Source organism: Typopeltis vanoorti, chromosome 10 (genome assembly GCF_054136105.1).
Source record: "Typopeltis vanoorti isolate ZY-2024b chromosome 10, IOZ_Tvanoo_1.0, whole genome shotgun sequence".
In the NCBI taxonomy this organism is placed as follows: Eukaryota; Metazoa; Arthropoda; class Arachnida; order Uropygi; family Thelyphonidae; genus Typopeltis; species Typopeltis vanoorti.
This window is the reverse complement of record NC_143558.1, coordinates 44,835,017-44,859,387: the sequence shown is the minus strand read 5'-3', so window position 1 is coordinate 44,859,387 and position 24,371 is coordinate 44,835,017. Positions and strand designations below refer to the sequence as shown.

General features: G+C 38.0%; 1 protein-coding gene across 1 annotated transcript in view; it reads right to left on the bottom strand.

The window, feature by feature from the left end:
* The window catches only part of LOC150102377 (glycogen phosphorylase-like), a 479,880-nt gene that overhangs the window by 362,180 nt on the left and 93,329 nt on the right, over positions 1-24,371 (bottom strand). Inside the window, exon 5 of the mRNA XM_090399808.1 lies at positions 6,094-6,205. Coding sequence (XP_090255934.1) covers positions 6,094-6,205 — 112 coding nt within the window. The remainder of the gene's footprint in view (positions 1-6,093; positions 6,206-24,371) is intronic.

The window sequence follows — 24,371 nt, the reverse complement described above, 5'->3', positions numbered from 1 at the left end:
ATCCTTTTAAAACCAGGTGACCAAATCTGTGCACAGTAGTCCAGTGTGGCCTAATTAAAGCTTTATTATTATTACGGGCGAATCCAGGGAGTCCTAAGACTCATTGAGGGAGGCCCTAAATATCATGTCCACACAACTATTCGGCATTCTCACAGTATCTATCATACCTTGCCTTGAACTCATTCACTGTCATAGCATCCACAACAGACTCTGGCAGCTTATTCCACTCATTTACCACTCTAAAAGAAAAGAACCTAGCTCTAACACCCTTGCTAACCACGCTCTTGCCCAGCTTCCATAGATGCCCCCCCCCAGCTCTCCCACCACCAGTTCTGATCTCAAAAATATCCTCTGAATTAATCCTATAGAAACCCTTCAGCAATTTGAATGTCTGAATCACATCTCCCCTCTTCTGCCTATCAACCAATTTCTGCAACCCACAAATCTTCAACCTGTTCTCATAACGTTCATTCCATAGACATGCTATCATCTTGGTCACTCACCTCTGGATCCTCTCCACCTCCTCCCCCATCAAGAAGAAACCTAGGTGACCAAATCTCGGCACAGTATTCGAGATGAAGTCTTATCAAGGCTCGGTACAGAGGAACAATAACTTGCTTGTCTCTGCTCATCAAAGTATTTTTCAACAACCAAGTGATTTGATGAGCTGATTTAGCCACTTTTGCAATATGCCCCTAAACTTCATCTCCCTGTCCACCAACACTCCCAGGTCTCTGGCCTCATCACTCTCCGGGAGTATAGTACCACCAATGTGGTATACTGCTGCTAATTTTTTCACCCCAAAATGCATAACCTTACATTTTGTCACATTAAATTGACATCCATTCTCCTTAGCCCAGAACTCCAATTTATCCAAATCATCCTGCAAGATTTTGACATCTTCTGCATTCACTATTGCCCTACCCAACTTTGCATCATTAGCGAACAAATGAACTGTTCCTCTTAGATCCTTCCCTATATCGTTAATGAACAAATTGCAATGTCACAACATTCTTCATATTCAACATTCCAAAAATCAGAAACTATTTTGGTCAATTGCCTCTGGTCACTCTCCAATATCTCTTCATCCTTTTAAAACCAGGTGACGAAATCTGTGCAAAGTAGTCAGTGTGGCCTAATCAAAGCTTTATTATTATTACGGGCGAATCCAGGGAGTCCTTAGACTCATCGAGGGAGGCCCTAAATATCATGTCCACACAACTATTTGGCATTCTCACAGTATCTATCATACCTTGCCTTGAACTCATTCACTGTCATAGCATCCACAACAGACTCTGGCAGCTTATTCCACTCATTTACCACTCTAAAAGAAAAGAACCTAGCTCTAACACCCTTGCTAACCACACTCTTGCCCAGCTTCCATAGATGCCTCCCCCCCTGGCTCTCCCACCACCAGTTCTGATCTCAAAAATATCCTCTGAATTAAGGGTTCTGTTCTTGGACCAGCAGTGGTCCAAGAACAGAACCCTGTGGCACACCACTAGTCACAGGCCATCTTTTGGAATCTACTCCTGAATAAACTACTCTCTGATATCTCTCCATCAACCATCCACCTAACCATCTCACCAATCCTATATTCATTCCAATATGTTGCAGTTTACGGATTAGAATTCCATGTGGTATCCTGTCAAAGGCCTTAGCCAGGTCCAGCAATATCACTGTAAACCACTACCCTTATCCAGTTCAGCCGTCACTGCGTTATAAAACTTGAGCAAGTTCCTGAGACATGATCAACCCTTCACAAAGTCATGATGTCACCTGTACAGTATCTCATTTTCATCAATCCATTCCTGTATTTTTCCCTTGACTACTTTCTCCAAGACCTTGACAATGCCTTCTGATATGCTGATCGGCCAGTAATTTGCAACAGTAGTCTTTCATCCTCCTTTATGCAGTGGAAGTATTTTCCCCTCTTTCTGCACCTTCAGGACTAAACCAGACCCCGAGATTCAGATTAAACAACAAGATCAAGGGCATTGATAATTCTTTAGCTGCTTCATGTAAGACCCGTGCAGGTATACCATCCAATCCCACAGATGTATTCACATTAAGGTTCTGTAATAGACTATTCACTCCCACTTCATTCATCACAATTCCCGTATAAACTAATAGTTCCTTCATCTTTCAATGTCACCACATGGATGATATACTCTTGCAAAGTGCTCACTCAGTAATTCCACTATATCGACTGATTCAGTGACCTCTTTACCATCGGCATTCCTTAAAATCATTCTGCCGTGTACAGTTTTTTTTGCTTGCAGCATATTGAAAGAACTGTTTGGGATTCTCTTTAGCTTGCATAGCTAATTTCCTTTCATAATCCACTTTTGCTTTTCTTACCACACTCGTTACCCTTCTGGCCTGCACTTTATACCGTTCGTGTGCCTGCAGGTCACCTTTCTCTTTAAATTCCCTCCACGGTTGTTTCTTTTTTTGCAGCTCAAGCTTAATGGTGTTATTCATCCATTTAACCCCTACTTGTTTTACTATTTGGACCCTAGGTATACAATTAGCCATAACCTCCTGTAAATGCTCCTTGACCACTTCCCATGCTCTATCGACATCCATCCCTTGCAGTTTTACATGCCATGGCACTTAACCAAGCATTCTTCTAAGCTTGTCATACTTGCCAGCATGGTAATTCCACATATACCCTATCTTAATTGAAAATTCCACACCTTTAGCCACCCCCCAGGTCAAGACCTTATGATCACTCTCACCAATAGGTGGCAACATGGTCATATTCATTACAGTCTAATTCTCAGATGCTATTACCAGGTCAAGCACTCTCAAACCCATAGTATTTTCAATTACATGCTGTCTCAGATAGTTATCCCTTAATAATTGAATAAAATCCAGTTCCTTCCTGACATGTGTCCTCTCCTCCTTCCAATCAATGTTACCATAGTCGAAATCCCCCATAATAATTACCCTCCTTCCACTCATTTCATCAATTTGTTTATGCATACTATCTCCACCATCTATTCCATCACCTGGTCTATAGCAGCACCCAACTGTATATTTTGTTCTGCCAGTCTCAATCTCACACCAAATAGCCTCAAATGAGCTCTTTTCACTACCCTGCAATACAACTTCAATTCTCCTTGGCTGCAGTTCATCAGCTATCATCAATAACACTCCTCCCCCCCCCCCATTTTATTCTCTCTGTCCCTCCTAAACACACTATAACCTACACATTCTATCCCACTAACTATATCATCTTCCGTCAGTCATGTTTCACTAATGCCAATAACCTGTGGCCAGGAAGAGCCAACCAAGGCCAAAAATTCTTCCTTCTTGTTCCTAATACTCACCAATCAACCCTATCTTGATGCATTATTCTAACTATCCCATTCCGATTACTTGTCCTTAGTACTGGCTTGGGTACATTATATACATTCTTATACTCAACTGTCTCACTGATGTCTGCATATCCACCCCCCCCACTCCCTGGTAGTTCTAGTTTCCCTGTTCTGCACATCCATCTTCACTTCATTCAGCAACACTTTTTCCAGTCTCCGCACACCAAATCCATTCAAATGCAGGCCATCCATCTTGTATAAATCCTTTCGCCCATCAAACTCATTCCACACTACACCGTCTGCATAAATTGCGCATAAAGTCATTTGCGATTATGGCCCTCCTTCTAAACTCCTCTCTGTCGTACCGCGGCAACAGACTCACCATCCTAACTCTGTCACTCTTTTCTTTCACTACCTTTAACAATACTTTCAAGTCCTCTCTCATAAAACATTTATCTCCTTTCAATTCATTCATACCTGCCACAACTATCAATTCTTTCACCCTCTGTTTTTGTGCTCTAATACTCTCATTTACATGCTTAAATTTCGCACCCGGTAAGTAAGAGTTAGTTAAACTATGGAATTATACGTGTATAATGGAACCTTCCATTATACAATGGAAGGCTCCTTATTTCTACAAGTCGGTGTCCTCTGCATCATTCCCAGAATTCGTTGTGTTGTCCGCACAATTTTGGTAATGTGTCCTCTAAAATTGAGATCTTTCTCCACCATCACCTCAAAATCTCATTTCCTCCACCTCCAACAATATATTCCCACCAAGCATAAATTCTCCATACCATCTTTGTTTCCCAAATTTTAAAACCTTACATTTTGCAACACTGAACTGTAATCCCCACTCCTGTGCCCATTCACTTAATCTATTATTATTATTATTATTATTAAACAAGACCTCATGGAGTCAAAGACTCATCTAGGAGGTCCTTTTATCTCACACACATCTCATTATACCGGGTCTTAAACACATTCAAACTCCCTGCAGACACCACACTCTCAGGCAAGGCATTCCAATCATTCACAACTCTGCACGAAAAAAACTTGCCTCTCACTCCCCTACTCACACCCTCTTTATACAGTTTCCAGGTATGACCTCTCTATACAAGTCTTTTTGTGAAGCCAGGAGATCTGCTCTACTCCTTATAGTTTGTCCCAAATTTGCATCATCTGCAGACAACTCAATATCTCCATTAACAAAATTTCCCCCAATCTCATTAACATACAGGTTATACAGGAATGGCCCTAAAACAGACCCTTGAGGCACACTACTAGTGACTTTCCTTTTCCAGGATACTGCTCCCCCATACACAACTTGCTGATACCTATCAGATAACCAATCTCTGATCCAATGCACTAGTCTAATATCCAACCACATCCACTCTAGTTTGACTATCAACTTATTATGCAGTAATCTATCAAAAGCCTTTGCAAAATCTAAGTATATTACTGTGTATTTATCTCCTTTGTTCAATGAAGCCATCACCCTATTGTAATAAGAAAGTAAATTACTAAAACATGACCTCCCTTTAGCAAATCCATACTGTGCTTCAAAGATACCATTGCAGTCAACTCAATTTTGGATCCTGGTTCTCATTAGCCTCTCAAACATGATGTTGGAGGCTTAATGGATTTTTTACAACACTCAGAAAGAATTAAAATATAATTTAATACTTCCTATATTTAATACTTCCTGAAGTCCTATCTAGGTGAAGCGCCCTAACCACGTGGGTGACTTTAGTGTCACCCATGTGGTTGGGCTTAGTATTGTAAGATTTGTGTGTGCATGTTACATTAATTGTTTTTGTAATCCCCGTAGATGTCCTAGTGACTAGGACGAAATATAGGAAGTATTAAATTCTATTTTAATTCTTTTTGAGTGTTGTAAAAAATCCATTAAGCCTCCAACATGATGTCCTCACAGCACTTAAGCCTCTACACAGAGAGCCTCTCAAACACTTTAACCACAATGACTGACACACAGATCAGGCCTATAATTTGATACTAGAGTACTGTCGTCTTTCTCTCTTATGAAACGGCACAATTTTGCCCTCCTTCCACTCCTTTGTATCTTGATCCAATGCGAGACTCATATTAAACAAATATCTCAAGGCAGATGCCAACTCCCTGGCACATTCCTTCAAAATACGTGGTGATATATATTACCAACCACAGCCTTATTAACATCAAATTTGCTCAATTTCCCCTACACCTCTTACTCACTTAGTTTCTTTCAGCCTCTCCTCATCATCAACTGCTCTCAAACTGTCCATGATATAACATTCACAAGAATGAAAGACCTTTATAAACTGCTAATTAAATATCTCAAATATATCCTCTGCAGCAATTGTTCTTATACCATTTTCTCTAATGAATGTCACCTTCCATAATATATATTTTTTTTTTTTTTGCTGGTTACACATCGAAAGAACTCCCTAGGATTCTTTATGGCTTCATTAGCTAACTGTTGCTCATAATTCACTTTTGTACCCTAAAAATGCAAGTCACCTCCTTGCTTGTTCTTTGTAATCGAATTGATTATTACCACTCCTGGTATGTTGCCTGCATAAGAATATTTACTAAAAATAAAGACTTATCTGAACAATATGCACACAATGCTGTAGTTTCAAATGATGACACTTGCACCACATCTATTATTTTTTTATAATTTTTAATTTAACTAAATTTATATAATTTTAATGAAAGATTTATATAATAAATTTATAATTTTTCAACCTATAATTTTTAAAATACTTACAAAATTTAAGGTTGAAGTTTTGAGGAGATTTGGCAGACCATAAACGCATAGTGTTGACATAATTATTACGATATCCTGGTATGGGGTTATCATAGGGCATGGCATAAACTGTCTAAAAATATGTAAATACATATCAGATAAAATTGAAAAAGAATAATTTATTTAAAATAAAGGATAACTACAATTGTGAGAATACACAATTCAATTTAAAAATCAAAACTGTTATATATTTGCAGAAGGAATGATGTAGGATTTGTGGATCTGTTGTCTGTGTTTGATGGAAAGAAGGATTTGTATAATGCTGATGGACTGCATCTAAATGGGTTTGGTTAGAGGTCTAGAAAGAGCTTTGTTCACTGAGTATGATGAAGCACAGATTCAGGAAAACATATGCAATTAGGGTGGAAGCGGGAGAGGTTGTGTGAAGGCACCCATGAGGCAAGTGAGTGGGAGAATGAGAGATAGTAGAATCTAGTCTCTCTCGAGCAAAAATATTGAACAGGGTAGTCAATTCGGGAAGTAAAGGTGGGTGGGGCTTAAAGTGGATGATGCAGTATAAGTATACTAATGCCAGAAGTATCAGGAACAAGAGAGAGTAGTTTTTATCATAGGTTGATGCAAACAGGCCAGGGATTATGAGCATTAGTAAGACTTGGCTAATAGCAGATGATATAGTTACAAGGATAGAATGTAATGGGTTTAGTATTTTCAGGGAAGATAGGATGAGGGAAAGGTACTGCTGATGATAGTGGATAAATTACAGCCAAAAACAGTAGAACATAGGTGGGAGAGTGGCTGTTCATTTGAAGTAGTCTGGTATGAGATCAAGGACAACGAGATAAAATATACAGTTGGTTGTTATGATTATTATCATTATGGGCAACTCCAAGGAGTCCTTAGACTCATCGAGGGGGGGACTCTACACCTCATGTCAAGAACTATCCAATATTTGTGCAGTATCTATCATACTTTGCATTGAACTCATTCAGTCATGGCAACAACAGACTCTGGCAACCTATTCCACTCATAAACTACTCTGCAAGCAAAAAACTAGTTCTGACACCCTTGCTAACTACACTCTTTATCAGTTTCCATGAATAGCCCCTAGTTCTCCCACCAACACACCTGTTCTGAAAAATTTCTTCTGTATTAATCTTGTAAAACTCCTTCAGTTTTGAATGTCTCAATCATATCACCCCTTTTCTGCCTATCAACCCGTTTCTGTTACCCACAAATCTTCAACCTGTTCTCGTAAGGTTCATTCCATAGACCTGCTAACATCTTGTCACTCTGCTCAAAGTATTCTTCAGTAACTAAGTGATCTGATGAGTTGCTTTAGCCACTTTTGCTATGTGCCCTCCTAAACTATAGTAATCCACTAATACTCCCAAGTCTCTGACTTCATCAATTTGCTGAAGTACAGTTTCACCAATGTGGTATGCAGCTGGGAATCTATTCACCCCAAAATGCATAACCCTACACTTTGCCACATTAAACTGATATCCATTCTTCTTTGCCCAGTCTGCCAATCTATCCAAATCATCCTGCAAAATTCTAACATCATCCATATTAACTACTGCTCTACCCAACTTTGGATCATCAGTAAACTGAACAGTTCATCTCAGATCCTTTCCTATATCATTAATGAACAAATTAAACAGTAGCAGTCTCAGAACAGAATCCTGCAACACACACACCACTAGTCACAGGCCTTCTTTTGGACTCTACTCCTGAATAAAATACTCTCTGGTATCTCTCCATCAACCACCCTCCTATCCATCTCACCAACCCTATATCCATCCCCATGTGGTGTAGTTTATTGATTAGAATTTCCATGCAGTATCCTGTCAAAGGCCTTTTCAAAGTCCAGCAGTATCATTGTAAACCCATACCTTTATCCAACTCAGCTGTCACTGTATTATAAAACGTGAGCAAGTTACTGAGGTATGACCTATACCCTTCACAAAACCACGTTGTCCCCCATACATTATCCCATTTTCATCTATCCATTCCTGTATTTTGCTCTTAACTAACTTCTCCAATCCTTTGACAACAACAACTCCTGATATGCTGATCAATCGGTAATTTTCTACATCAGTCTTGGAGTCTCCTTTATGCAATGGAACTATTTTCCCCTCTTTCTACCCCTCGGGACTAATCCAGAGCTGAGATTTAGATTGAACAATATGGTCAAGGGCACTGACAATTCCCTCGCTGTTTCATGTAAAACTTGAGCTGGTATATCATCCAATCCTACAGCTATTCGCATTAAGGTTCTGTAATATGCTATGCACCTCCATTTCATTTACCTCAGTTCCTGTATAAGCTTTTGGCTCTCTCATTTCTGCAATATCACCTGGATGACATACTTTTGCAAAGTGTTCACTTAGTAATTCTACTGTTTCGACTGATTCAGTTACCTCCCTACCATCAGCATTTCTTAAAATCATCCTGCCATATATGTTCTTTCTTTTACTTGCAGCATATCGAAAGAAATGTTTGGGATTCTCTTTAGTTTGCATTGTTAACTTCCTTCAATCATCTGCTTTTGCCTTTCTTACCACGCTAGTTACCCTTCTGGCCTGTGCCTTGTACTGTTCATGTGCCTTCAGGTCACCTTTCTCCTTAAATTTCCTCCACAATTGTTTCTTTTTTTGTAGCTCCAGCTTGATGATGATATTCATCCATTTAACTCCCACTTCATTTTCTCTCCTGACTCTAGGTATGCAATCTGCCATTACTTCCCTCTCCTTTACCACTTCCCATGCACTATCAACATCCATCCCTTGCAGTTTAACATACCATGGCACCGATCCAAGCAATCTCCTAAGCTTGTCATTTTTGGTGTAGGCTTAGTCTTGTGGTTACTTCTCTTACAAAATTTATAGTGCCACAGATGCAGTTCTACTTGCTGGCCTGGTTGGCCACGCGGTTAGTGTGCCTCAAAGGCTGCAGGTTCGAATCCTGCCTTGGGCATGCGCGTTTGTGATTGTTAGTGAAAATACTAATGGTGGTGGTGGGCAGTAGATGCCATTGATGTAGATTAGTGTTTCTCAAAGTGTGGTACGCAGACCGCTGGGAGTCCATGAAAGGTCTTCAGGGAGTCCGTGGCAATTTTCGGCTATGCATCATTAACGCATGGAATAAAATTTAAGTTTGAAATCGTAAAACGTTCCGTTTGTATCACTGAATAAGGTACAGAGACATCTGTAGGCTGTGTAATATGTTTCTCAACAAACAGTGCAATTAGAGACAACTGGGATAAAAATGGAACTAATGAATCGCATGACCCCTCCCACATAAAATGCTGTATAGTAGACAATCAAAACCATATGGTGCACCGGCAACATATGGTTTTGTTTGAGTGAACGTGTTAAAACTAAAAAATATATAGTGAATGTGTTACAGATATTATATAAAGAATTCGGTTGAAGAGAATTAGCATTTCAACTGAACTGTCGGCTTTCCTTTGTCAATTAGTAGCACGACCTTTTGTTAATACTGCACCAATCATATGAACGTCTTCATAGCTGCTTTATCTCTACTGGCCAACCAGTGCTGTCTGTTTTGAGTTCTGCTTTCACTGGCCATTTGTTGAAGGACTGTTCATTAAATATGGTAATTTTTTTTAGCTTTCAAATTCTTAAGTATGGATCTACTGGTTAAAGACTGGATTTTTAAAATGCGCAAAAGAGAGGAACATAGTAGATACAAGTAGCTGTCAGCAACAAGAAAATGTTGATATTTTATCTGGATCAAGTGAAATTGATAAGTGTGTGTCGTCTGACATCTCTAAAGAACCAATTAGGAAGAAGATGAGAAACTTCGCGTAAGTACGATATAAATTACTTGAAATGTGGATTTTGATGGACGGGAAATGAAGAGGAACCTATTCCATTATGTGTAATTTGCGCTGAAACTTTAAAAAATGAAAGCATGAAACCGTGTAATTTAAATCACCATTTTGAATCGAAACATAATGAATGCAAGGACAAACCTGTTGAATTTTTTCAAAATAAACTAAAAATTTAAAAGAATCAAAAGTGATAGCGATCGTGTCATGAGGTGAAAACATGAAGGCTTTAGAAGCTTCATATCGTGTGTCGCTATTAATAGCAAAAAGTAGTGCAGCGGAAACAATTGGTGAAACTTTGGTCAAGCCTGCAGCAAAAATAATAGCGGAAATTATGATCGGAGATAATGCAAAAAGATCTTTTGATCGGATTTGCCTTTCAAATAGCACCATTCATCGAAGAATCACTGAAATGGCTGAAAATATAAAACAAACATTGTTATCCGATATACGTAAGAGTCGTTATTATGCGTTGCAGGTAGATGAATCCACCAACATTACAAATTTTGCAAATCTTCTAGTGTTCGTTAGGTACGAAAAAATCATAAAATTCATGATGACCTTTTATATTGCCAACCCTTGCTAGAATATACAACAGGAGAAGAAATATTCAACAGTATAAATACCTTTATGCATCAAAACAAGCTTGATTGGAAAAGTTGTGTTGGAATAAGCACAGACGGAGCGAAATCCATGGTCGGATCTAAAAAAGGGCTTGTTTCAAGGATTCAAGCTGTTGCACCAAATGCAAAGTCGACGCACTGCTGCATACAAAGGGAGGCTTTGGCTACATATGATGTCTACAGACCTAAGAAAAGTTCTTGATGAAGCTGTAAAAATCATAAATTATATTAACGGCCGTCCTCTAAATGCCAGACTTTTCTGTCAACTTTGCAAAGAAATGAGAAGCGACTATACACAACTTCTTTTCCATATCAATGTTCTTTGGCTTTCTCGTGGAAAAGTCCTTACTTGTTTATTTGAACTTCAGAATGAGCTACAAGTTTTTCTTGATGAAAAGTTTGAATTGAAAAAGCATTTACATAAGTGGAAATGGCTCAGTCAATTAGCGTACCTGGCAGATATATTTACTGTATTAAATAATCTTAATTTATCTTTACAAGGCAAGGAAATTTCTATATTTCATGTCCAAGATAAAGTGAATGCCATGTTGGCAAAAATGAAGTTATGGCAAAAGTGGGTTGGTAATGGAGAATTTGATGCGTTTCCATCGCTTCATGAATTGCTCGCAAGTTCAAATGAACAAATTGATGATGATGTGAAAATTACTATCATGCAGCATTTAAAAAGCTTACAAATGAATCTAGAAAAGTATTTCCCTGAATTGGACATTAATATTGAGTGGATAAGATACCCTTTCAATAAAAACAAATTTATGCCAAAGGGTCTATCGTCAATAGAAGAAGAACAACTTTTAGAACTAGCTTCTGATGGTTTCCTAAAAAATAAATACAGCAAGAATACGTTATCATCATTTTGGCTACAAATACAGAATGAATTTCCTGAATTAACAGATAAAACTCTAAGGTTCATTTTTCTATTTCCAATTTCATATCTGTGCGAAGTTGGATTTTCGGCCCATGTAGATATTAAGACGAAGAAGAGAATCGCATTATAGATGTCGAACCGCATCTGAGATTGAAATTAACAACTATAGAGCCAAATTTTGCTGAAGTTTTATCTCACCATAAGCAATTTCACTCCTCTCATTGATGATAAATTATTTCATGATAAATCTTTATAAAGTTTGTCTATTAAAAATAAATCATATTTTTTGTTTACATGAACATATAAATTCAAATAAAATAGATATTTAATTTTTTAATATTTTAAATTAATTTATTAATTTATTAATTTTAATTAATTAAGGGATACTTGGAAATAATGAAAAGTTAAGAAGGGGTCCGTAGATATCTGAAGTTTGAGAAACACTGATGTAGATGATGCAGTTCACTGAAGTTGGTGGAATGAGTGGTGGAGACAGAGTTGTAGAGTAGGTGGCCTCCCACAATGAGTCTTTGGACTCCTTGAAGGTGTAACATAATAATTATTATAATAATAATAACAAATTACTAGTAACTCTTCCCAACTGCATATCATCTGCAAACAACTGAATATCCCCTTGTAATCCATTGGCAATATCATTGATATAAAGGTTAAACTATACTGGTCCCAGTACAGAGCCCTGTGGGACCTCACTTCTTACATTCTGTCTCCTTGATACTGCTCTCTGCCCCCCCCCCCTCATACACAACTTTCTCATACCTATCAGATAGCGAATCCCAAATGCAGTTCACTAACCTGTCATCTAAACCCATGAGTTGCAACTTAAATATCAGCTTATCATGTGGTACCCTGTCAAATGCTTTTGACAGGGTACCACATATCATGTAGTAGAAGGAACATCTAGTTCCTTCTACTCAGTGCAGATGCAAAAAAAGGTGCCAGTACTTACTATGAAGATGTTATTACAACAACTTCTGCAATTTTAACATATTCTCCAATATATCCTCATAGTCTCTAGATCGCTTCTTGCTTTTGGTATCAACTGCAGAATGATGACCTCAGAGCAGCCATGAGTCCACATATTTGCTAGGGTTGAACTGAGTGAGAGGAGGTCTTACTATCCTGATGAACATCAGTACAGAAATTGTCCGTACAAGCAGAGATGACCTAGATGAAGTTACTATAAGATTCATCTGAGAGAAACCCCCTTCACATTCACTGGAAGATATTGCAATTGTGCCCAAAGTGTGCTTTAGAGGAAGTAGTATGTCCGGGACTTTATTTTCTTGAAGATATTCACGGAAACCAGGATCTGCTTCTCTTTCATTTAAGCGAAATTTACATGCTAACTTTTTAATTTCAGCTTCACCAAATGTCAGATACTTCCCAGGATTTTCTGGCTAATACTTGGAATTTAAAATCTTAGCACATTCAGGCAAATCAGCATCATCTCCTTCAAGCAGACACTTTCCAACAGCTTCTTTCAGACTTTTATAGAAAGCAGATGAACTTATTGCAGGACTGTGTCTTTCATTTTTGTGGAGCTCAATCCCTTTGAACTTCATGTCCTTCTGACTTTGAAGAGAAATACTGTAGTACAGACCAGGATTTTCAATTCTTTCTTCAAAACGTTGAACTGTATTCTTTATCTTCCTGTCTGCTTTGTACAAGTCAATATTTCTCTCTTGTAAATCTAGACAGTTCACTAAGTTCTTGGAGAGCATCACACATATGGCCCAAATCAAGAACAAACTCGCATGATGTTATTTTTCTTAAAAGGCCCTCATAAAGAAAGCGATCTGTTTTGTTTCTTCTGCTGTCTTCTTTTGCCTCCAGAAAGTGATGGACAAGGGCTTCAAAATCTTGCCACACTGCAGAAACAGTGCGAAAGCTAGATGCAACCCAGCGAGCGCTTAAAATTCTGTCAATTTTAAGAAGCTGAGGTTCTAGAGTTGCTGCACATTCCTGTAGTTCCCTAGCATTCTTAGGTGAAGCATGATAAGTCACATAAAGTTTGTCCATGAAACTCTTAAAGCGATTCACTCCTGCCACATCGCCCACTGTGTCACTAACAAAAAATTCAATGCGATGGCTAGCACAATGCCAGAAAATAATACTAGGAAACTTCTCTTGCATTAGCCTCCATACACTATTACGCACACCAAACAACATGGCTGCACCATCACAAGTCACAGACAATAAATATTCCTTTAACCATCTTACCTGCCATTATGGATCAAATACGCATTCTCATATGCTTCGTATCCATCATATATTTCAATGTAATATCAATCGTATTACAATTTTAATATGCACTTCGCATCCATGATAACCTTCACATCTATAGACGTCTTAGCCAGAAGCATGGTTAAGTAATCTTTAAATAATCCTAAACACTCAAGATGACTAATTAAAGAATTTAGAATTCCTCTAGCAGTTACGTCTGATAATTCGATCAAATCTAGGAAAAGACTCACAGGAGCCGAAAGTTCATGAACAATAACAATTAATGTTGTTGTTGTGTTACTCACAGTTGTCAATTCATCAATAAGTAATGATATCTTGTTCTTGGAGTTCACTATATTGTCTATTAATGTTTTTCTTATTTCATTTGCGATATGGCTCGCAATGTTAATGCAAGCATTTGCAGAATGAAGAATATATCCCATGTCCAGGCCATTAAGTTCCTGTAAACTTATTTCATCTTCAAAGTTGTTAAATAATTGATTTCTCCTCGCAACTTTGTAAGCGGTTCGAAACACTTTTCCTGTTACGTCTTTATTATGAGACAAAGTATTTAGAAAAACTGTCTCTAATGTTCCGTTTTTTGCTTCAGATTTTATTTTTTGGCATGCTCCTTATGATCGTAAATCTTTTTTCTTAATGACATTAACTGTTGTCTGCGAGATTCTCCAAAATGACTGATTTTATCATTTGCCAACTCCACTGAAATTTTTGTTCCCATGTGTTCATCAACGGCAAGACTTCTGACGTCACTACACACTTTACAGCCTAACATTTTATTCTTGACATACAGCCACTCATTTCTCTCACAGTAATTTTTCTGCAAAAGTGTCCAATATTCAAGCCAATCATTATCAGAATCTGCTTCCTTTTGACCACGTGGATCTTAAGTCTTGGTTTTGTGATCCTTTTCACCAAGCGTATTTTCGGTGCTAGTTTTCTGTTTTACAGGATCACAAGTAGATTCAACAATTTCTGCTTCTTCGGACTTCCTTTTTTTTTTTACTCATTGGCATAAAGTAACTACTTATTTTATTCATTTTGAACAATGATTGCACTGATTTAACTTAGATTAATTCAAAATTCATGTGAACGCCTGCCTGTTGCAGAGTGAATATTGAATTGATATTGGAAGCAATCATAAGTGAATACAACTTCCTGTTTCCAGTTGCGTACCAACCTATGAAACAGGAAAGCAGGGTACCAACTTATGAGTAATCAAAACTGAAAATTCAATTTGTGAACACAGTACCATCTACCAAAATATTTATAATACAGTTTGCTGTCAATAAATCGAAAATTTTTAAAAACTTTAGAAAAAAGGTGCCGGTACTGATTACCATTGCGTACCGCCAGAAAAGAAGCACTGCTTCTACTACATTTTATAAAAGCCAATCATATTACTAAAACAAGAGCACCTCTTAACAAATCCATGCTAACTCTCACAGATAACATTACCCTCATATGCTCAACTCTGTAAATGATCCCTCACTAATTTCTCCAAGATCGTAACAACTACTGTTGAAATACAAACTGGTCTATAGTTTGAAATTTCCAGGCTGCTACCACCCTTATGCAATGGCACTATCTTAGAGCCATTAGCTTAGTGCTTGTGCTGATCCTCCACACCTTGGATATTTTTTCCATGGACAGACTTTAATTCAAAAGCCTGGTCAATGGAGCTGTCAGTTTTTCAGCACATTCACTCAAACCCATTGTGAAATCCCATCCAGCCCCATTTCCTTATTGACATCCACATTACTCAGTATTTGAAACACACTCTCTTCGTGCATTCTAAACCACAAGTTTGCCCTATCCCTCTAGTATTAAAACCTCCAGGATGAAATACCATAATAAAGTTAAAAGTTTATTTTTCACTTGGTTAGACTATAATAAATTTAGTTTAATCCTTTATCCAAGTGTGAGCAAATATTAGAAGTGTGAGCAAATGATAGGAGTGATGTTATCTTGCTCCACCTTTGCAACGAGTTGCCCGGTGTTGTACCTCCTTACCCCAGTCCTGAAGATACTTTCAGGCGCAAACTTTGTTTGCTCACACTTGGATAAGGATAAAGGATTAAACTAAATTTATTATAGTCTAACCAAGTGAAAAATAAACTTTTAACATCTTTCTCTAAATCCAGAGTAATTTAATAAAAAGGTGGCACACCGTTTGGCAACTCCTATAGGTAGAGATGACCTTGCTAATGCTTCTGCCTGGTATCTCCACTTGGGCCTGGCTCCCACTGAAGAGACCTCAATAAAGGTCAAAACTAGTCTGGGTAGTGGCCCTTCCCTTAATGCATAACATTATACATATCCGCAAGGAGATGTGTTTTGCATTATGGGAGATACCGAGATAGGAGTGTTGATAGCTTGCTCCACCTTTGCAAGGAGTTGCCTGGTGTTGTACCACTTTACCCCAGTCCTGAAGATACTTTCAGGCCCAATTTGTTTGCACACACTTGGATAAAGGATTAAACTAAATTTATTATACCCCAATAAATTGTTCATTGAACAACTCCACTATGTCCTTCACATCAGTCACTATTACCATTTTTATACAACTTCCACAACCATTTCTCCTCCTGCTGGTCATATAATGAAAAAATTCCTTAGGATTTTCTTTGGATCTTAGGGTTATTCTCTTCTCATATTCCAGTTTTGTCTTCCTTACCATACTATTCACTCTCCTGGCCTAAGTCTTATATTCTTCATGCATCAGGCTTCTACCCCCTCTTCTTATATCTCTTCCATAACCTCTTTTTTTACCTGCAGTTCCATTTGATATTTTGTCTTCCACTTTACACCAAATTGTGTTCTCTTCTTCACTTGTGGTATACAGCTTGTTACTGGTGCTTACTGATATTCCTTTACAGGTTCCAAGCATTGATGATATCTCACTCTTGCAATTCCTCCATCCATGGATGCTCCAACTGATATCTAAGAATATTATAATCATCTGCCTTATAATCCACATACATTCTTTTCTCTTTGATACTACTGCATGTCTATTCATCTTTAAAGTCGAAACCACATGGTCACTCTCTCCAAATGTGAGCAGAGATGCCATCTCACTTATAATCAGCTCTCTTCTGATGCTATGACCAAATCTATAACTCTGGAACCTCATGTTCCTTCTACTACATGTTGCCTAAGACATTTGTCCCTCAAGAATTCCAGAAATTACATTCCCTTATTACTACATGCAGTTTCCTGTTCCCAGTTTATACTGCTGCAGTTAAAATCTTCCATGACAATCATTATTCTTGCACTTGCCAAGCTCAACTGCCTAACCATCTCCTGTTCTTCACCCTCTATTCTTTCTGGCTTGTAGCAACACTCCACTAAATATCCTGTCCTGCCCTCACACCTCTAGCTCACACTATATGCTTTACAAACCATTGGAGCTATTGCCCTACAAATCCTCTATTCTGTGAGGACATAACTCATTGCTTATCATAAACAATACTCCACCACTGCATTTGCCCTTCCTATCATGTCAAAAAATGCTATACCCTGCTACTTCTAATTCTGTCAATATATCATCCTCTGTCAACCACATCTCAGAGATCCCAACATCTCTGAGATGTGGCTGACGTTAGTATAAAGTTAGTATATCTCCTGGTATTAGCATAAAGAATTAAGGCATTGTCACTGTTTCTATACCTATTATTATTATTCCCTCCAAACTCCACTGGATTCAGCATTACCTGATGTATTCCCCTTCTCCCAAGCACCTATTCCTACAAAAGGCCTCTTCCTGCTAACTGATAATTCTAGTTTCCCTGCATTGACACACTGATTTGTTTAGAGAGTAGCATTCTGTCCAGATGCCTATGTCCTCCCTCGTTCAAATGCAAGCTGTCTCTCACATACAGTTAATTTCTGTCCTCAAATGCCCTCCAAGCATCCATATATTTCAAGTCTTTCTTTTGATACATTCTAGCTCTTATACTATTCATTACTGATGCTCTTCTCCTCAACTCTGCATTATCATACCTGAACAACACACTCACTATTTTCCCTCTTTCAGTCTTCTTCTGTACAACCTCAAGCATGAACTTCATATCTCTTGCCATCCAATTCATACTGCATCTCAAGTCATTCATGCCCACCATCAAAATCATCTCATCTACCCTTTCACCTCACTTAATTGCCATAGTCACACTATCTATTGTTCCTCCAGGCAAATACTCCTCAGGCATTCTATCTTGCACACCATGGTTCATCGAGTCTCATACATCACACATCTCACCACTCTGTTTCTTCCTTGCTCAACTGCATCCCTCACTCACTCTCTCTCTCTCTCTCTCTCGTTTCTAACACTTTCTTTCTTTGTTCCCCTACTTACCTGTTGTCCTCTCATCTCTCCATCCCCTACATTTTCCAGCACTGTCTAACATTTTTCTCATTCTCTCTCTTTTACTGGTTCTCCTATTCTCTCCACTTCCATCATTCCTCTAACTCTCTCTCTCACTTCTGCTCTGATTTGCTTTGCATTCATTGTTTCCAGTTGACTAATCTCATCCTTCATGCTTCTCAGCTCATTCCCAGGAATTTCTTCTTCTTTCAGTGTATTTGTCTTTCTCTCTCTCTCTCTCTCTCTCTTTCTCTGCAAGCTGCCTACTTTTGCTTGTCATTCATTCTCACAATTAATACCATCTTCGAAAACTTCAAGATGTTTCAAACTTATTATACTCCCTACTTTTATTTTTTCATTCACATTCTGCTGATTATCCTCACCCTCAATCACACTATTCATCTCTCTTTATTGGCATTGATCCGTTTCTGATATAACACTACCAAGGTCCATTATACTAACGTCTAAATCAAAGTTCTTCCCATTTTCTACATTTTCCACATATACGCACTCACTGATCTCACCTGCCAAATATCTAACTGCCAAGATGCATTCATGCCGCAAGCACCGCATACCACAAAATCCCGTACTATGCTGTGTAAAATATAGTCGTTAAATGTGGAGGGAAGACTCGGTGATAAGCCATTGACAAACTGAACTTGTTTGTCAATGGCTTAATAGTGTTGAATAGTGGCTGCTGATCTCACTGTTCAACACTGCACAAAGAACTAAAGCACTAAGAACTACTACAAATGATAATGAAATATTACGTTTTTAAGTACAATTTCCCCAACTGCAAATCACCCACAGACTATACATTGTATCTAGCTTAGATGCCCAGTAATTTAAAGTAAAAAACTAATAAATAACATCGAAAACTTATCTTTTTTTTTTTCACTGCTACCTCTTAACATCCAACTATTACCTCGCTGTTTGGTAGATTATCATCATCATCATTGATTATTATCATCAAAACTCCATGGAATCATGAGCAAGGATGGAGAATGAAAGAAAGAGTGAATGGGAAAAGCATAAAAGTGTGATAAACTGGGAGAAAAGAGATAGTATTTTATGGGGATTCGATGATAAGAAGTATACTTAATGAGAAATTGATGAAAGCATGCTTTCCAGGTGCAAAGATAAAGGATGTCTGTGAAGCTTTAAGTCTGAAGAAGAAAGACGTGAATGAATTAATTGTTTCGGCAGCCACAAATGATTTGAAAGGTGAGAAATATGCAATGAGAGATGATCTAAAAGAGTTGTTAGAAGAAGCAAAAATGAAGAGTAAGAAAGTAAAGACTATGAGTTTGCTGCTTCGATATGAAAAAATAGAATTGAGAAGAAGGACCATAATTGCCAATGAGTCAATGATAAGATTATGCAAGGGAATGGTGTGCAGTTTATAGATGTGTGGAATGAATTTGACAGACATAAGGACTTATATATGCCTGATTGACTGCACTTTAATGGTTTTGGAGTTCGGTGCTTGAAGAAAGTGTTGTTCAGTGATAGCTTGGAAGTACAAAACCAGGGAAACTAGATATATTATGAGTGATGCAATCAAGCATGTGTCTAGCCATGTGCTTGGTGTTTGAATGCAGAAATGACTATGAACAGCTGAGTGAATTTTCTCAGATTTTGAATTTGAATGGGTAGGTAATGACATTATGTAAAGGAAACTGTGGGTCCAAAGGGATGTTGAAATGGATGACATGAATGTCTGAAGTATCAAAAATAAAGGAGAGGAGCTTTTAGCATTGGTCAGCTCAACCTGGCCAAAAATGATTGGCATCAGCAAAACCTGGTTGTCAAAGAATGATAGTTACAGGGATAGAATGTAATGGATATTGTAGATTCAGAGAAGATAAAAGAAATAGTGCAGGAGGATATTATTATTAATGATAGCTGAAGAACTTCAACCAACAAAAATTGAGGCTGTCTGATGTGAGATAGAGGCCAACAGAACTAAATATATTGTTGGTTGCTACTATAGACCTCGGGGTCCAGAAGAAAATGTGGACAACATGTATCAGCAGATTACCACAATGAGCACAGGCCAAGCAATTATCATGGGAGACTTCAACTATGAGGATATGGATTGGAAGGAGGAAAGGGGCACATGACAAAATGGAAATGAAATTTATACAGTTACTAAGAGATAATTATCTGAATCAGCATGTGATGGAAAGGACCATGGGTTTGAGAGTGCTGGATTTGGTAGCAGCATCAAAAGATCTATATACAACTGCAGTAGTAAGTAACTCTACCTCCGACTGGGGAAAGTAATCGTGCAGTCCTGTCCTGGAAGGTTGCTCAACATGTGGAAATTTCAGTCAAGAAAGGGTTTGTGTGGAACTGTGAAGGCGATTATGACAAACTTAGGAGGAAACATGGAGCACTGCCACAGCATAAGAAACTGCACGAAATGAATGTTCATGAAAGTGCATGAGAAGTGGGCAAAGATTGTTTGAGCAAGGCATTATCAGAGTGCATACCCAGGGTAGGAAGAAAAAAACTGAGTGGGGATTAAGTGGATTATAGCAATATAAAGCAGGAGCTGCAAAAAGAAAGCATTACAAAAGGAACAAGGTGATCAGTATGCCCATGAGCACTATAAATCACAAACAAGAAAGTTAACTAGCATGGTAAGGAAGTCTAAATCAAATTTCAAGAGGAAATTAACTAAGCAGACCAAAGTAAATCCAAAAGAGTTTTTTTACTACTTAGCAAGCAAGAGAAAGAATGATTATGGAAAAATAACTTTACTCAGTGCTGATGGTAGGAAAGTGACAGAAACAGAAGAAATAGTTCAGTTACTAAGTTATCACTTTGCAAGGGTATATCATCCAGGTAATGACTTTGCAATTAATGAGGTGAAAGAGTCTGATGTGAGCAATTGAGGAAGATGAACTTGAGGTACTCAGTATATTGAAAAATGTCAATGTGAACAGAGCGGTGTGCTTGGATGGTATGTCTGTACATGTGCTACAAGAATGTGCATGCCAACTGGCAGTACCTCTAATGAAGTTGTTTAATCTAAGTCTCATCTCGAGCAAGGTTCCAAGGTAGTAGAAAGAGGGTAGCATAGTTCCATTACATAAGGGTGGCTCTGACAGAAGTAGCAAATTATAGACCAATTAGTATCTCTGGAATGGTGGTTAAAGTATTGTTAAAGTTGGTTAAAGGTAAAATCCAGCAATGGATGGATGAATGGGAATACAATACAATACCTTTTACACAGCCTGCCATAGAGTATTCCTTATATCCCTTATCTAATTCTGCTCTCACTCTATTATAAAGCATTTGTAATTTACTAAGGCAGGACCGATAGAGTGAGAGCAGAATTAGATAAGGGAAATGGCTACACCATGACACTGCTGAACTTTGCAAAGACATTTGAGAGAATACCGCATGTAAACTGTTATATAAGTTAGAACAAATGGGAATGGATATGAGACTGGTGTTATACGTCCAGCTTCCACCACTCACACTCCACCAACTGACCGCAGCTACACCAACGCCATCTACCACCGATCACTACCACCACTAGTATTTCCATAGACAATCACAAACATCCATGCCCACAGCGGGATTCGAACCCGCAGCCTCTTGACTGGAGAGTGGACATGCTAACCACTTGGCCAGCCAGGCTAGCAAGGAAGACGTTTAGTTGCATACCAATGATGCAAAAGTGGAGAGGGTAATAGTTGATAAAGGTGATGTAAATATCTTATAAGATGATTTATATACAGCCTGTGTAGCTCAGTGGAAGTAGTGTTTGCACTCCTCATTACTAAACTGCCTGAAGATAGACTTTAGTTCGAGTCTAGTCGCCGACTAGAGAAACTTTTTCTAAGCCTTTTTTCTACCAGTTCCCAAGTTAGTTGATCTCTGACATGGGCAAGCAGGTTTTTTTCCTCCTAGAAACTCAGGTTTGTCATCCCGTTAACTCAAGAAAATTAACCGTAGAACTCACACTATTTCAGACATTAAGAATATTGTGTTAGCATTAGGGATTCAAGGTTTTCTACTCATTTTATTATTATTATTATTATTATATCACACCTCCAGGAAGTCCAAAGACTCATCAAGGGAGGGCATCAACTCTACAACTCCTCATCTCACCACTCCACCAACCTTCTTCATCTAACACCAACGCCATTTACTGCCAACTACCACCACTAGTGCTTTCACAGTCAATCACAAACATCCATGCCCACGGCATGATTCGAACCTGTAGCCTTTTAGTTAGAGAGTGGATATGCTAACCACTCGGCCAACCTTGGCAAATTGCTCAATATACTTCTTTTTTTTTTTTATCAGTAACATCAATTTTACAGCTGCAGCAGTTTATATTATCAATGGGTTTGTAAGAGATTGATGGCACTACACTGGCAGGACACAAGGTGCTCGTCTGTCATTGACCTTTGTTGCTGCTGTCATTTTTGCTTCGCATGGTAGGCATAGTGGGCACTTACACATAACTAATTTTTAATTGAAAAGATAACTAATTTGATGTACTATAATTACTTACATATTGAGCAGAAGTAATCAGCTCCTTAGCTGATTACTTCTGCGCAATTGCCGTTAAGATTTTCATTTATTGATTAACTTGAACAAAAAACACTTACAATAATGATAAAATATGGAGCGCAAGTTTAGAGTAGCTTATTCACAAATTCCACCTGTCATATATGATATACAGATTGGGAAAAAAAATCCTATTGATGTCTGATAAGAATGACTTTCCCAGATTTTTGGTGAAGAGGGAAGTGATTCCAATTTAAATTACAACAATGCAGCAGGCTTCAATGCTCTCCTTAAATAAATGTTCAAATATGAAGTGACATTGGTAGAGAAGGCACATTCTAGACCAGAACATTCTATGGTCAGTGTCAATTCCATCCTGTATTAGCCTAGATTTCTCAGATTTCTTATTAATAATGTAAGATTAGTATTCTTGTAATTGTTTCTCTATAGAACATTTGGTTTGCTCAAAATAGGAGAGATGACAATAACAGGGAACTTGATAGATGCCAGAAGGGAAAGTGGAGGTTGTTTTATTTAGAAAGGAATCACAACAAATGTAGCCATGAGGTTGTATTTCTTGAAGACTTTGAAATCAGTTTGAAGATACTCAAAATAAATGGAAATGGAACTCTGTAACTGCTTCAAGAAGGTTGTTGGAAGTAAACTTGTAGGACTCAAAAACATGCTGTATAGTCTGGCAAGAGAAAGGGGGGGAAGCCATTCAGCTGCATAATGCACTGGACATTTGTAGCTTGATATCTTGTGGGTTAGAGCATGCAATGTATGTTGGATGGATCTCCGACATACATTGCATGAACTATCTCAATTCTACCACATATCTACCTCATCAGATGATGAAGGTAGATGTGTGGTAGATGGAGATAGTTCATTAGAAAGAGGAATGGGAGAGTTAGATATCTAAAACAAGCCACTTTACTGTTCTTTTCTATTTCCATTGTGAAATTTATTTGGAGGTATTGGCTATTTACTTTGTCTAGAAAAATAGCAGGATATTCATTATAAGGTTTAATGGAAAGAATACAGCACAGAGGAACAATAAAATAAAGTTTATTAGATCCTATCTTCTGTCTCAGTCACATTGTCAGAGATACAATCTCAAAAATATATAATCACACACAAAAGAACTTAAAATAATAAGTGGGAAAAAAATATACTAAAAGCCTGAAGTCCTATGAGGGGGTACTGTTGACTGGTCTTAGCTGTTGGGTGGGAAGCCTAACAATTAAAGTTTCTCAAATCTTAGGAAACTTAACACGTCCATATTTATTAAGATTGGACTGGGTTCATAAATCTACTGTTGATTCTAAGAAGTCTTTCAAGTTTATATTTGTTGCAGTGAATCATAATAGGGTTTTTTTTTTTTTTTTCATTTGATTCTGTGCTAGGTATCCAAACCATGGTCAACAGACCAGGCTGACCATAGTTATAGTGGCAGATGCATTTCTTGTGTTCTTGTAAGCAGACATTGGCATATCTCCCAGTCTGACCATAATAAGATAATTTGCAATTTACAAGGAACTTTGTAAACAGAGAGGGGGAAGTTATGGATCTTTAGGAGAGCAGATAAGTTTCAGATGAGGCAGCCTGCTTCAGATGAGGTTTGAAAGTCAGTACAGAGATTATATTATTAATTTTTATTTTTTAGACTCGTGGCTATTTTTTCTGAGGTGCTCAGGATACAGGGAATAGTAATAGCATTACCATAGCCTGTCTGTTTGACAAGAAAGATGTGAGGAGCAG